The sequence below is a fragment of the Phalaenopsis equestris genome, unplaced genomic scaffold, assembly GCF_001263595.1.
Source record: "Phalaenopsis equestris unplaced genomic scaffold, ASM126359v1 Scaffold000090, whole genome shotgun sequence".
Classification (NCBI taxonomy): domain Eukaryota; kingdom Viridiplantae; phylum Streptophyta; class Magnoliopsida; order Asparagales; family Orchidaceae; genus Phalaenopsis; species Phalaenopsis equestris.
This window is the reverse complement of record NW_018164532.1, coordinates 708283-723087: the sequence shown is the minus strand read 5'-3', so window position 1 is coordinate 723087 and position 14805 is coordinate 708283. Positions and strand designations below refer to the sequence as shown.

At 34.8% G+C, this 14805-nt stretch overlaps 1 protein-coding gene across 1 annotated transcript; it reads left to right on the top strand.

The window, feature by feature from the left end:
* The first annotated feature begins 8014 nt into the window (after positions 1–8014).
* On the top strand, positions 8015–13856 carry LOC110020065. Its single transcript, XM_020718038.1, has 6 exons — positions 8015–8146; positions 10522–10607; positions 10695–12212; positions 12371–12583; positions 12986–13110; positions 13280–13856. Exons 1-6 carry the CDS (start codon positions 8015–8017, stop codon positions 13570–13572), a joined length of 2367 nt encoding a protein of 788 aa, XP_020573697.1. The 3' UTR covers positions 13573–13856.
* The last annotated feature ends 949 nt before the right edge of the window (positions 13857–14805 follow it).

The following is a 14805-nucleotide window of genomic DNA, read 5'->3' as shown; positions in this document are numbered from 1 at the left end:
AATGTAAAGTGGCATATTTGTAAAAATTAAGTTTAGATGTTAGGTATTGTTGGCATTAATTTTTGATGTCATTTAAGCAGGATGTTTGTATGAGGATATAGAACTATGGTTGGCTTCTTGTCATCCAAGACATTTTGCCGGACTTCCTAGTACGTGCCATGAGCACGAAATTAGAACTAGTACTAATTTTTTTCCTGCTCGGGTAATATTCACCATGGGATGGGGTTGGTACTGACTCGAGACATGTTGGACACTTGCCTCATTGTTTAGAGACCTTATCCCATCAATTCGAACCCATCTCTAGCCAACTGGAGCCACAAAGTTGGCCCACAGGCACTACCGGGTGAGAGTTAGGGTTTCATACTAGTTTGTGTCGTCCGGCAATGATCACCATTTTGAGAGATTTGTTTGGGGTCACGACATGTCTGTAGGCCTTCTACGATAGTTATGGATCATTTCCCATTTATTCAGGGCCTTTTGAGGTCAAGAAAACTCGTCTGGAACCCCTGTTGTGCACTCATGGCATGAAACCAAGATTTAAACTCGCCAAAATGACCCTAAATTGTGCTCAAAAGAGTGAGCACAATGTAATTATATCGCTAATGTTGCATTGTCAAGCCATGATACTAGCTCACCTTTTAGAGATATTCCTCTCTTCCTATGACTACACTCTTTTAAGTCTTGTCGATTCTTTGACAAATCGTTGATATCGTCTCATGGGCCCCACATGCCTAGCGGTCGCCGTCCTTTGTTGTTATAGTGTCATATGGGCTGGTATAGAATTCAAAAGCTTCAGTATTCTCAATTGTATGATTTATATGCAGTGGTTTCCCAAATAAACAGATCTCACTCTTTTGAAAGCACTACCCTTTTTATAGAGACTTTTTTTTTTTGCATTCCCTAGATATAATTAATCAAAGAAATATCTTCCTTTAAGGGTGTTCTTGACCTCAAAACAAGTATTCACACTTAATTTCTCTGGTCGTGGGTAGCTTTCGTAAGGTCCACTTCGCATATATGTTTCCACAGTATTTTTGATCCAATCTCGTTTCGAACATCCGTTTTGAGGCTATCCACGCGAAGTTCACTATACAAAAATTCCTCCATGTTCTTTCTCTCGTTTGCCTACTTGCCCCTCGTACATCCCTCCATTCAGTTCCTATCCTCTTCAGATCATTCGTTTAATTCAAAAGGAAAATTTATTCGAAAAGAGAAATAAAACGACAATCGAAAAGCCGGCGACTCCTACAAACATTAAAGAGGGAAAAAAAAAAAAAAAAGAACAAAAACATGTATACATGCAAATACATAAAAATTAAGCTGTAAAGAAACAAATTTTCCTTTAATCCAATTCTGAATCAATATATCAAATCTAATATTTTACACGCCTGACATCACTTGATTTCCTGATCCTTCTAACTTATGTGGACATTACATTTGGCGTTTCAGTCTTCATCAGTGACATTATAATGGACGAAAGTTAGAGCATCCAACCAAATTTATCCTAAATAATATATTCAATATTAATTGGAGAGACTGACTTCACTATTTTAATACATAATTGTTAAGAAAATAATGTTTTTTTAACAATATAATAACTATTATTTTCATATATATATATATATATATATATATATATATTGATCATATTGCAAATGGAACCCAACTCATTATTATAATTATAAATAAGACAATATTTTCGTGGAAGAGAAGTCATGAACTTGACATTTTGATAAAAGAAATAGATATGAGATCTCATTTAAATATGGTTTTAAAGCTTCCTGTAGTTATATTATATAATTTGGGCTTTTACATACAAACCACACAATTCCTTTGTATTTACATGTTAATATTTATAATTTATTTTCTTACATAAATACCGTTGTAATATTCCATTTCACATCAAAATTACGGTCATTTCGGCTGTAAATTTTTCCTTACAATTTTGATTTTGTGAAGATGTACGATTAATGGGTAGATGTATGTATGCCATAATTTAAAGCCTCATTTGATCGCACAAATTCTAGATGAGACAAAGGCACAATTATTTTGTGCCGCTCCCTGTGACTCTTTGGTTGACATCTGCATTATTAGTTATAAGTCCCCTGGGGTCATGGGTTTGAGCCCGTCTAAGTGTGGGATCGAGTGGTTAGATACACGAGATTGTTTTGAGGGCTCGTATCATAGCCACTTGCTAATTCTCGATGAAAAAATGGCACATTTTTTTTTTTTTGTAGAAAATAATTTGAAGCTATCTATAACACTAGAAATGTTACTATTTATATAAAAAAAATCTCTTGATTTTTTTTTTTAATATTGAATTGATGTGTTTAAGTGTGTCACCATCAAATTACTAAAAAATTGATAATGAAAAATATGAATTGAGATTTTATCGTGAATTTTGATATTTGTGTGAGAATTTGAAAATGTACGGCATATGGTGCCGGATCTGTAAATAGCAATGTTTCGAGTGTTTCTATTTTTCTTCGCCCTAATTTCTCTGCAGTACATGTGATTTCCCCAATTTTAAATTCGTGTAGGATTTGAAAAGCGATGAACGGTGATCTTCCTTTGTTTCCCTTTCGCTATGCATCACCATCAAAACTAGGCCTATTTTGTAAAGGCCCCATATTCATCAAAAAGCCCAATTGTCCTTTGCAATGATAAAATATTATCTTAATAAACGTTATTGAATTTGCCTATACTTATCATATGATCAATATAAACATTTTTGTTGCAATTTCAATTAAAAAATATTTATATATATATACATTCCAATGCCTCTATGTTACATGCATACCACTTTTTTCCAATGTGCACGTAAAAAATTTTTCAGACTGAGCAAGACGACCTGTAGCTTGGACAACATAAGGTCAAGACGAGCCGAAGCTTGGACGACCTGAGGCCAGGATGACTAGAAGCCTGAACAACCCGCAACTAAGATGACTCGAAGCGTGGAAGACCGAAACCCAGAATGCACTGAAACCGGGACAATCCGAAGCCTAGAAGAGTTGAGCCTGTACGACCAAAAACCAAGACAACTGAAGCCTGGACGACCTATTATAGCTGAGTTGAAAGCTTGTACATTTTAAATTCCCAAAATAACTTGTACAACTCTCATTAAAGCATGCACAAAAATGTAATTTCCTCATATTGTACCTCATCCCTTATTATTTATATTAAATTTTCATTTAAATAAAATCTAATATATATATATATATATATATATATTATTTTTTATTAATAATTTTAATTTATTATAAATTTTTATGTCCCTGCTGTTAATTAAATTATTGAAAATAATAATCATTAATTATTTATATAACTCGAACACGAATGAACAAACCTTTTTTGGGTTCGGCTTGTTTATAAATCGAGTGCAAAAAAAAAAAAAATTATGTTCGACTAATTTGCTTGCGGAACAAATCGAACACGAGCTATTTTGACAATTCTAATCTCTGCCCTCTCTCTTCTTTCTAAAGTTTTAATTCCTTGAGATACTATTCATGAACAAATCTTGATTTAATGCTATATATTTACATATCAAACATCTAAACTTTCAATTTTGAAATATATACCATTTTATTCATTCATGCACGAAAATATTTCTAATATTTCTAAAATTAAACTAATTGCATTTCTTCATATGACATGAAATTCTTGGGTTGAGTGGATGTAGAACATAAACATTAAATGTTGGACATTTATATAAATAGATAGGATTAATTATCTGAAATGCATGTAATTTGCCACTAAAATTTATGTAATGAAGATATTTTTTATATTTTAATGATAGAGAGAGAGAGAGAGAGAGAGAGAGAGAGAGAAAGTACAAAATCCCATTAGACAGGCAGTGATGCTGGGATTGAAAGCAACAGCTCCTATTCATTAGTCGGCCATTGAATTAGAGTAGACCCCCACTGCTCGCCAGACCAGAGGACACACCCCATCCTCTCTCTCTGTCCTTCTCTCTCTCCCCCCTTTCTATCTCCCCCTCAGATAACCTCTACTCCCACCATGGATTCCAAATTCTTATCCCCTGTCTCCAAAAAGCTCTCTGCATCTTCTCCATCTTCTTCTTCTCTGCTCGGTAATGGGCGCAGGGGTACCGAGAGAACCACTTGGTCTCGTGATTCTCTTTCTTCTTCTCTTCGCTTCTTCTTGTCGCTGCCGTGGCTGGAGAATGGTGGAGGAACTCAACGTCCGGAGGCCGGAGGCGCAGAGGAATCCAAGGCTCTTCCTTGCTTTCTTACCAAAAGCAATACCAGTCCCACCTTCTGGCCCCGCAAAGCATCATGACTCTTCCGGTTTGCAGAGAACTGGAAGAGGATAGCAACATCAAACTCGTAGATATATCTATAATATTCTTATATATATACTATGTCAGAATGGGCTTCTTAATTATTGGATTTGTGCTGAAATTAGCATGAATTATTCAATGATCTTTAAGCCTTTTTTATATAATTTTCGCTTCTGTTTTCAGGATTTCAATTACAATGCTCCACATATACTGTTCGGCCACGTAATGTATTAAACTATTTAGTTTTTAGTAATTTTTTTTTTTTTTAGAAAAAATTTTTCCTCATGAAAACTTGTATCATGATTTCAATTACAATGCGCCACATATACTGTTTGGCCACGTAATGTATTAAACTATTTAGTTTTTAGTATTCAATGAGACTGAAACGTACACCGACGTATTGTGATTAGAGTCCTCATTTAAAATTGAATCAGAACTTCTGGTATAATATTCCTTTCTTCAGGAGGTGATTCTATTTCTTAAGTTCTGTTTTGCTAGCCATGGGAAGTCAGTATTTTGTAATTCTCTACCTAAATATGAAACGAAATTTAACAGATTTTACAAAGCAAATTCTGTATTATGCATGCAAATTCCCCTTTTTAATATATAGTTTTGTGAAGTAAATAATTAAATAATTTTTTATCTTTAATAAATACAATATTTAAATGCTAAGAAAAAAATTATTAAATTAATTTAGAAATAATTTTATTTTACTATTAATCTTTTTATATAATAAATATATTTGCTCTTGATTTTTATTATCAATTTTTTAAAATAAATAGAAAAATGTTAAATACATGAAATGTGTCCACCATACCCCTCTGTGCAATCAATTTATAGGTCTGATGGATGACTTGATGCAGCACTGTTGCCAATCCACGCCAGTACTAAAATGCTTTTTTCACATCCATACCACAGAATTCTTACACCTAAACTTCATTCATCAAAATACCACCCGTCATTTTAGCTTTTAAGAAAATGTCATATACATTTTCATCTAAGGTAGTATGTATGTAAAATTTAAACTTAAATGTGTGAAAAATCAGCCTTACTTGGTCAAAGCCCGCAACTAACTAGCCTTGTAGATCTAATTGGTCAAATTACTTAGAAAATACAACTATCGTCGAAGAGACCCGTTAAGATGATCTGAGAACCTTGCTTGTCGTTGTCTTACATTAGTTGTCGAGCCGACTTGCCAGACTAACTTGGCGAACGGGCATTTCAATCTAGTCCATCCGTTCCTTATGATGAACTTATTAAACAGATTCACTCATCCCGCACACTGCCTCACCAATCATGTGAACTATCATAATGTAAATGTAAAGATTGACGTCAAGGACAAGCATATGCCACCTTCTCATATATGAGCACATTTTCATCACGATATCGTTGACAATTTCTATAAAGCTTCTTGAATATGTACAAAAGGGGGAAATGGGGCCGGAGAGGAACTATTCTCGCCCGCATCTTCTCATTAAATCAACTTCTCCGCTCAATCAGAGAATGATAGAAAAAAGAACATATAATTCAAATATAAACTACACATTTGTTGAGAAATTAGGGGAAATTAATGCAGGAATCAACAAACACAAAAAAGAACACATATTTAATGAGATTCGACAGTCTGCCTACTTTTTCGGGAGCAAGAGCGGCGGCTTCCTGGTTTCTTAAAAAAACAGTGCATCCCCTTAGGATTACAAATACAGTATATATATATATATATAATCATAGTGTACAATATATAATTACAACATGAGCTCGGCTCGATAAGTGGCTCGTGAATTGAGCTCGATGAGCTAACAAACTAAGCTCAAGCTAACATTGATTCGACTCGTTAGTTTGTGAGCCGGCTTGTTTAAAAAAAATTAATATAAAATACACTCAAAATATATTAACTTTAAAAAATTTTATGTTTTATATGAAGTAATTTCATATTATTTCTTTCTTAATTGTTCATTTTATTATAACAAAATTGTAAATTAATATTATTTTCTCTCTTTTATAATAAATAATAAATATGCCCGCCCTTGAGCCAGTTCGAACTCGAGCTCGATAAAGCACAAGTCGACGATTACAAGCTCAAGTCGACGATTACTCGAGCTCAATTAGACTCGTTTACACCCCAAGTAAAAAACTACTAAATCCCCTAAACTACTAAAATTAAATTATGTTATTTAACCTTCTTCCGCCCCTTTTATCCTCTTCCTTCATTTTGCTCACACAAAACGCTTAAGGATATATTTTATTTTTATTTTCATACGTATAATAATAAAATAAATTAAATTTTATAATTTATATGAAGATGATGAGCCGCGCTAAAGTTAGCTAGCTTGAGGGCATGGGAGGCGGAGTGGTCCCTTGATTTGCCGGGATGCGGTCTCTAGATATTCGGCCAGGAATCCCCCAGTTTTTGTTTCTATTATCATTACTATAAAATATCAACGTTTTTTTTTTTTAATCGGAATGAGAATTATTAAATGTATTTAAAAATATAAATAATTTAAATGAGGTCATTTTGATGTATTTATGGGTAAATAGTATGCTTATGTTATTGGAAATGTAAATTTTGAGATATTTAGTGATATGCATGAAAATCCCCTTTAAGATAATGATGAGGGTATGTTTGATGTGATTTTAAAGATTTGAGTGGTATGTACATAAATATTAATGTTTAAAAGTAACATATGTAAATACATAAAATATGTTTGATATGTATGAAAATGTCGCCAAAAATTATAAGAGGACAATTATAAAGGGATAAGGGGGCAAGTCCCCTTTGATTCATTTAGACAGTATAAAATTAGATTCTGTTTGTAGCAGCTGCAATTGTTTGAAAGAAGTAGATGTGAAGCTGCTGAAAAAATTATTGTTGTTAAAAAAATCGCGACGAATAATACAAAAATTTTTTTTTATTATTATTTAGAAAAAGTCAAAAAAATAATTTTCTAGCAGCCACCACAGATAATCGTCTGGTGGGAAAACTCAACGTTCAGCTACGGTATTTGAAACGCAAGAAAAACACAGTTTTGCTAAACAGGAAAAACTATGGTGCGGCACCAGACCGAAACCGCACCGCCACCCCAAACACATCATTAAGTTTAGTTTATTTAGGATATATTATTTGGAAGGGTTAATATTTTATTTTCAACATGTTAACCATATATTTATTTTGAAAAATCCAAAACCATATTTAGCCAATATCTAACATCAATTAAAATAAATCATAATTGTGCTATTTTTAAAATAATATTAAAGAAGAACACTCAATCAAATAATAATTTTTATTGAAAAATGATATAAAGTTAATCTAGAGATTTCGATAAATTAATCTGAAGGCACATTTTATACATCGTAATATTTTGAAAGCTATGGATGTAATTGTCCCATTTTTTATATGAAGTCGATGTATTTTAATGCAAATATTATTTGCTCTTGAGGTTAAATTTTAAATAGGGGCATTTACATATCTCATGCCCAGAATTTTATAGTTACACAAATAACACTTTACAACTGTAATAAAAGTGATTTTGGGGATAAGTATGTAAATAAATGAAAATTGTGTGCTACATCTGTAAATTTCTATTTAAATATCGGGATACAGATGCCCGAAACCGTTACGAGCACGAGTGCATAACCGCTTGTTGCTGCTGTGCAGAGCTCGTAACACTATCATGGATTTGCGCGGGAAACGATGAGACCTCCATTTCCCCATAGATGTCGGTGACCGAGGAGTGGAAATACATTTCCCTGAGAGGTTCGCAAGCTGCTCCTGATTTCTCACGGCGGTTGGTTTCCTTGATTTCTGCTTTCTCGGCGTGTCGCATTGCCGGTTGCTGCCTGGAGATGGTGATCTCTTATCTTTTCACTTAGTTATTTTTATATTATTTGTTGTTGTTGCTGTTATGTGATATTTCTCTATAGTATTTGACTTCAAAATGCATTCAAGTTATGGTTTCTGTTAGGTTTTGAAATGTCGTGTTTCCATGTTGATCCTTCTGGGTAAAAATTTTTTAGGGTTTTGAGATTGGGTTTTGGGTAAGTAGTTTTTCGCTAGGGTTTTAGAGGAGAGAGAGAGTAAATGGGGCACCCTTGGGCAAGTTTCGTTGTCGTGTTTCCATGTTGATCCTTCTGGGTAAAAAAATTTTAGGGTTTTGAGATTGGATTTTGGGTAAGTAGTGTTTCGCTAGGGTTTTAGAGGAGAGAGAGTAAATGGGGCACCCTTGGGCAAGTTTCTATATTATCTGCAGCGGTATATTTTATATAGTTCACTAGAATGGTTAGCCATGGGAGAGTTGAGTGGGGAGACGATGCCAGGAGAAGCAGAGTTTTGTATGGCCTAAGGGCTCTTTAATGCAGAGCGCGCACTATTGAATGATTCTCTGATCACTGTGAAATTTATGGAATGGGTAAACAAAGCTAAGCGAGAAGGGGATAGAGGAAGAAAAGGTACACAATCCTATGGGAGAGAGACAGAACACATCTCGAAGTGGAGGAGAAAGAGGAAAAGAGGTTTCAAACTGCCATACTTTTCACTCAGGCCTCGTTTGATTGAGATTTTACTTTACTAAAGTACAAATGATAAATTTCAACACAAATTGCATCATTCTACACTAATGACAAATTTCTACATGGCCCTGAAGCAGAGAAGCCTGGAACAAATCAAGATCTGAAATGGGGAGCAAATGGAGTTGTGTTAAAAGTGATTAAGCTCAAGTTTTATAATCAACCGAACAATAAAATGGATAAAAGACGTTCTCTGAAACAAAATACGCTTCAAAAGCTTTATCAAACAAAGCCTGAATATTTTCCAAGTGCTTAATACAACTTAAATCACCTTTTATGTAAAAGAGTGGACTGATTATGTATTTAAAACATTGAATTCTAGTAATGAATTATGTGATGACTTATTATATATTTAAAATATTAAGCATAATGAAAGCATTTTCAAAAAAAACTATTTTGACATGGATGCATGTGGAGAAGCATGAATGGTTCATATTTTTCATTGTTTACTTGTGCCAAAAGGAACTCTTCTGTGATGGTTTGACATAACAGCCATGGTAAAGGAGGTAAAATAATTGGACCAAGAGCAAATTAAAGAAGGGGCATTTACATACATACCACACAATTCCTATATATTTACATATGTAATGCCTAAACATTCATATTTACATGCATTCCACTCAAATTCTTAACTTTATATAAAAAATGCCACCATTATCATCTTCTTAAAAGTGAAATACACCTTTTCATGTATAGATTTATGACAACAACGTGTTAAAATGTAAACATCAAACTTTGTGTGCTAGATATGTAAATACATAAGAATTGTGTGGTTAATTTCCCATTTAAAAATTACAAATGGAGGAAAAAGAATGTTCCGAGGATCATATCATTAGGGGATAATCAATCCTATAGCTAATCTCACTTAAGTGAATAAAATGAAGCTTTCTCGTGATTTGGGTGGACATCGGATTATGGAAAGATCAAAGGGAGCACAGGTGTTCATTGAAGTTTCAACAATTTGAATTTATTGATGAAAATTGTCGACCTCGTTGATTCTCTGATCACACTTTTATGACTAAAGAGGATGTTGCCGAAGTTCATCAGTGCAATTGAATTGTTAATTGAATCATATGAGGGAGATGGACAAATTTTAGATTATGATAGGGTAAAAATGAATTTGAATTTTTTAAAAAGTTTGAAATCTAACGGCCCTCTTCCTGACCCTCCTCTCCCCCAAAAATAATAATGATAATAATAAATAGAACATTATTCCTTTTCTACTTTTTATTTTTTGCTAGCTTACTTTAGCAGTAGCTGAAGCTATTTTAAAGCTTCAATATTTGATGCTGTAGCGCCATTATTGATCTCTAATAGCAGTGCTGTTGTTGCTCTTTGTTTTGGTTTGTGTATGCTTATTGCTTATTTTTTTGTTAATTCAAAGATAAAATCAGAGAAAAATTTTACTTTTATTGCAATCTGGAGGAGAAGACAATAACATATTGCTGTTTTAGATGAAAATAGTAACACAACAAAGATACTATTTTTTTTCCATTGGAGGTAGAGGTATAAAACAGTAAGAAAAGTCATCTACAACTTAAAAGTAGTGCTCAATCTCTCCTCGCCTTTGATTAATTTGTTATTTTTCTATTCTTTAGCCAAACTTTTGTCACCCCATATTATTTCGTTTTTAATTATGAATTTCCTTTTTTTTTCAGGCTAATATTTGTTTGCAATGCGGCGATATCGGTCTTAGTGTGGCTCTTGTTTACTGCGTTAAGTGCAGAAGTGCTGCAAGGCATAGGTATTTTGTCACTCTTCCACAAGCTTTCTGGGTTTCTGCAACCTTCTGCTGGCCATGATGAATTTGCTGTTTGTCTTGACTATTCAGCTATTGCCTAGAAGAAGTACCTGAAGATCTTGCTGCAGAAATCAATTGGTTATGCGAAGACTGCGTGAGTGAGCCTCTTTTTTCTGCCAGCAAGTCAAAGTTTCATCCGCCTACTTCTCTGGGGATAGTCAATGATGGAGTGCTAAAGGATCCTTTTTTGGAGATTGGTTCTGCTAATGATTGTTTGGCTAATCCTGAAGATCAGAATCCAGTTTCTAATGTTATTTTTGGTTCAGTTGTGGATCTGAAGGATCTGGACAATCAAATCTCCGGCAACTTAAAAAAGACGACCTTAAGTTGCACGGTCAATGATGCCTTAGGTACTGATAAGTTTGATAATTCTCAACCTCTCGTTGAGGCTCAAGGTACTGATATTCAGTTTGCAGCTAAAAGCGCACCTTTTATCTATGTTGAAGCTTCTGAAAATCTTATAATAGGAGGTACCTCTAACTGCGACATTTGTGGATTAGGAAGATCATCCGGTGGCTTTGGGCGAGAAGAAGATGAAATTGATGAGTTTGAGAAGGAAGGGTCAAAGAGGAAAGGATTGAATTTACCAGGTGAGGATGATTTACTCGGTTCTCATCCTCTTGTTAATGGAGAAGGAACCGATCTTTCATTACCAGTTAAAAGAATGTCGAGCACTTCTTCTGTGCCTTCTGAAGGTCAGATAATAAGGACTGGTTGTAACAACGGAGAAGAAGAACTAGAACAACATGACAAGAGAAATTCAAAAAGTAGGAGATTGATTCTGCATACTAACAATTTTTATCCTCTAACTGATAGTCAAGTTACCAGCATTTCATTCGTCAAGAAAAAATCGTCTGGTGCTCCTGTCAAACAAGCTGACAGGCCTACAGGGACAAGCTTAAACAATGACACTCATCCCTTAGATGCTAGAAGATCATCTGCCTGCTTAACCCTAAAAATAGATGAAGTAGAGAAATGTGGAAGGGGAAGTCCAGAGAGAAGATCAATTGTACCATACAATGATGGCCAGGGTACCATTTCATCTGCTGTTGAAGGGATAGTTTGTACTTCTATTGAGCCATCTGACAACAAAGCTTCAAAAAGGACCTCAAGCTTCGGAACCAATTCATTAGCCGTGGTAGGATCATCCACCTGCTTTAGGCTAAAAGAAAGTAAAATTACATCGGGCGCTATGAGAAGGAGAAATAGAAAAATGAGGTTAAGAAGAAAAAAATTGATTCAACAGATTAAGGATGGCAGACAAAATTTTTACCCTGCCATTTTTCATAAACATAACAATATTCCAGTGGTAGCTAAAAGATTACAGGGTATTCCTGTGGAGGCATCGAACAAACAGGTTAATAGATACAGGAAGGATCAGTCAGAGAGCAGGAATTTGATTCTAAGAACAGAGGCTGAATCAAACAGTTTGTGTCCCGTGATTGATAGACGAGGTACTAATACGAAGTTTGCAGCTGAAAGATTACCCTGTACTTCTGTCGAGCTTCCTAGAAAACCCTCTTTTCCTGTTTTTTCTCATATTTGGAGGTTAGATATATTTGACTCTTTTAACTATGTGCCAAAGCTTAAATTTTGTTTGGTGCAATGATAAGATTTACATATGCTTCCAATCTCCTTGCGCGAGTTATTCTTTTTTTTTCCTTAATTTTGATATTTTGTTTGGTCATTGCTTGTATATGTAACAGAGGATACTTCAATATTGACAATGTAGAATTGGGCCCCTTGAGTGCTCATCTTTCTAGTAGCGCATGCTTAAAGGTGTGCAACTTAGCTAAAGAGTTGCCTTTGATTCTTCACATGCAGAAGCTTCCAAGGTTGGTTGCTTGGCCGAATAGTTTCAAGGTTTCATCCCCAACTGATGAACATGTAGCCCTTTACTTCTTTCCTGGATCATACAGGTACATGTATTTTTTTAAGAAGAGCAAAATGTCAAAATAGTCCATTGACTGTTTACATAGGTCATTTTAGTCACAGAGTTTATAAAACTGCTAATTTAGTCTCCAAACTGTTTTAATTGGGGCTGAAATAATTCTCAACGGGGACTATATCAACCCTTATTAAAAGAGTCGGGGGACTAAATTGACACCTTTATATACTTTGAGACTAAAATGATCCCCTTGCAAAGAGTCAGGGACCATTATGTCTTTTCGGTATTTTTTGTACTTATATTACACAAAGCAAATACATGTTTACATAGCTGAAACTTCCTTGGAGGGCACATAGGCACCTTATTTTGTACACTGATGGAAAAAAAATTTACTCCGAAAACCTGAAACTAAGTATTTACTCATCCTTCTTAGGGGTGAAACTGTACTTGATGAGCTTGTGGATGATATCATCAACAATGATTTGATGTTGAGGTTTGAGTTTGATGAAGTCGAGTTGCTCATCTTCTCCTCCTTCGTGCTGCCACAAGACCATCAAAGTGAGTATTTATGTCAACAAGGAAAACCAAGCATCAATATTTTTTAGGATTATTGGGTTTCTTTAGAAGAAGTTGAGCATTGCAATTATTTACACATTAGGAAATTGCAAAACATTTTTTTCTGAACAATCTTTCTAATGTGGTTTGGTATTCATTTGTTTCATGTTAGGGTTCTATGGAAAATATTATCCATGGGGAGTTTTCAAGCCAAAAGTCGGCAATTTACCAGCAGATCCTCCTACTGGGTATCAAGTGGTTAAATCTTTGAATCCTGTGAGAATAAATGAAGTGGAGGACATTAACGATGGGTCATGCAATCACTCTGCCCAAGAAAGCAATGATTTTACTTTGATTAGATCCTCGATTCAACCAGGAGAAGGAGAGTTAGGGGTTACTTATGATTCAATGGAGGAAGGAGAGTTCCGACCACTTGCTGAAGAGAAAGAGAGAAAGTTGATATAGTGAACTCGAGATTAATGTTGAGGGCCTTTACGTTTTGATGAAAAATACATCGATGGTGGTTAACGACGGTTAAGAATTGAAAAATCTAGATGAAGTCACCGTATTGCAGACTTGATATCTCTAAAACTTACACTGTCAAGCTGTTTTCATCATGTGGAAAGCAAGGTCATTGCTACTTTGAGCTCGGTCAAGGGATATATTGATCTAAGTTGGAGCTAAAAGAAGTTTTGATTCCTCTCTTTTGGTAATTTTGATGGCTAAATCAAGAGGGAGGGAGGTATGCTGTTGACACTACACACTCTTATTCGTTTTTGCACTTTCTTTTAATTGTGTGTAATGTGAAAGTTTTGTTTCCTTCAAGTTCATGTTAAATTCATTTGTCTTGTAGCAATTTTAGACATAATTATTGGTTGTTCACTCGATTGTAAAAAGTGTCACAATCTTGGTAGGTTAAGTAGAGAGATTCAATTGGATCAAAAGAAGTATTGCTCTTTGAAAACAAGTTCTATTCATTAACCACTTGAGCTTATATAGAACTTTACAATATTTTACAAATAAATCTCTAGATTTTTTATATATTTCCTACTTATAAGTAGGACTCTAAACTAGATACAAATCTCAACACTCCCCCTACAAACGTTTAGTATTCAGTTGTAGTCCGTCTGTCATCAGCACAACTCACCCAGTTAGAATCCCAACATGTCCGGCTATGTTAGCAAGTCTAGCACATACTTATTCTAAAATAGAACAATCCTCTCTGCTCCATGAACCACCTCAATCCCAAGGAATTATCTAAGCTATCTTAGGTTCTTCATCTCATACTCTTAATCTGCCCCAACCTTGCCTTCAGCTGCACAATCTCTCTCTTATTATCACCAGTGACTATCATATCATCCGCATACACGGCAAGCATAGTAATGTGACCACCAATTCGTCCAATGAATATCGTGTGGTTGACATTAATTTGTTGATTGCCCTTGCTTATCATTGCTCTCTAAAACCTATCAAACAAAGCTCGAGGAGACTGTTTCAAACCGTTCAATGACTCCTCCTGTCACATACCTTGCCCACTGTTTGTTTTGTGCCGAAGTCTGGAGTTACTATATGTACACCTCTGGCAAATCCTCATGAAAAAACACATTCTTTACATCCAGTTGGTATAGCCTCCATCTACTATTCACTCGGTAGTGGCGTGAGGCATAAATCATCCCGGCCGCGACAAGATTTGTCTAA

Coding starts and splice junctions, on each gene's coding strand:
- LOC110020065 (XM_020718038.1), top strand. CDS start 8,015: ATGTCGGTGACCGAGGAGTGGAAATACATTTCCCTGAGAGGTTCGCAA. Junction 12,584..12,985: donor TTCTTTCCTGGATCATACAG/GTACATGTATTT, acceptor CATCCTTCTTAG/GGGTGAAACTGTACTTGATG. Junction 13,111..13,279: donor GCTGCCACAAGACCATCAAA/GTGAGTATTTAT, acceptor GTTTCATGTTAG/GGTTCTATGGAAAATATTAT.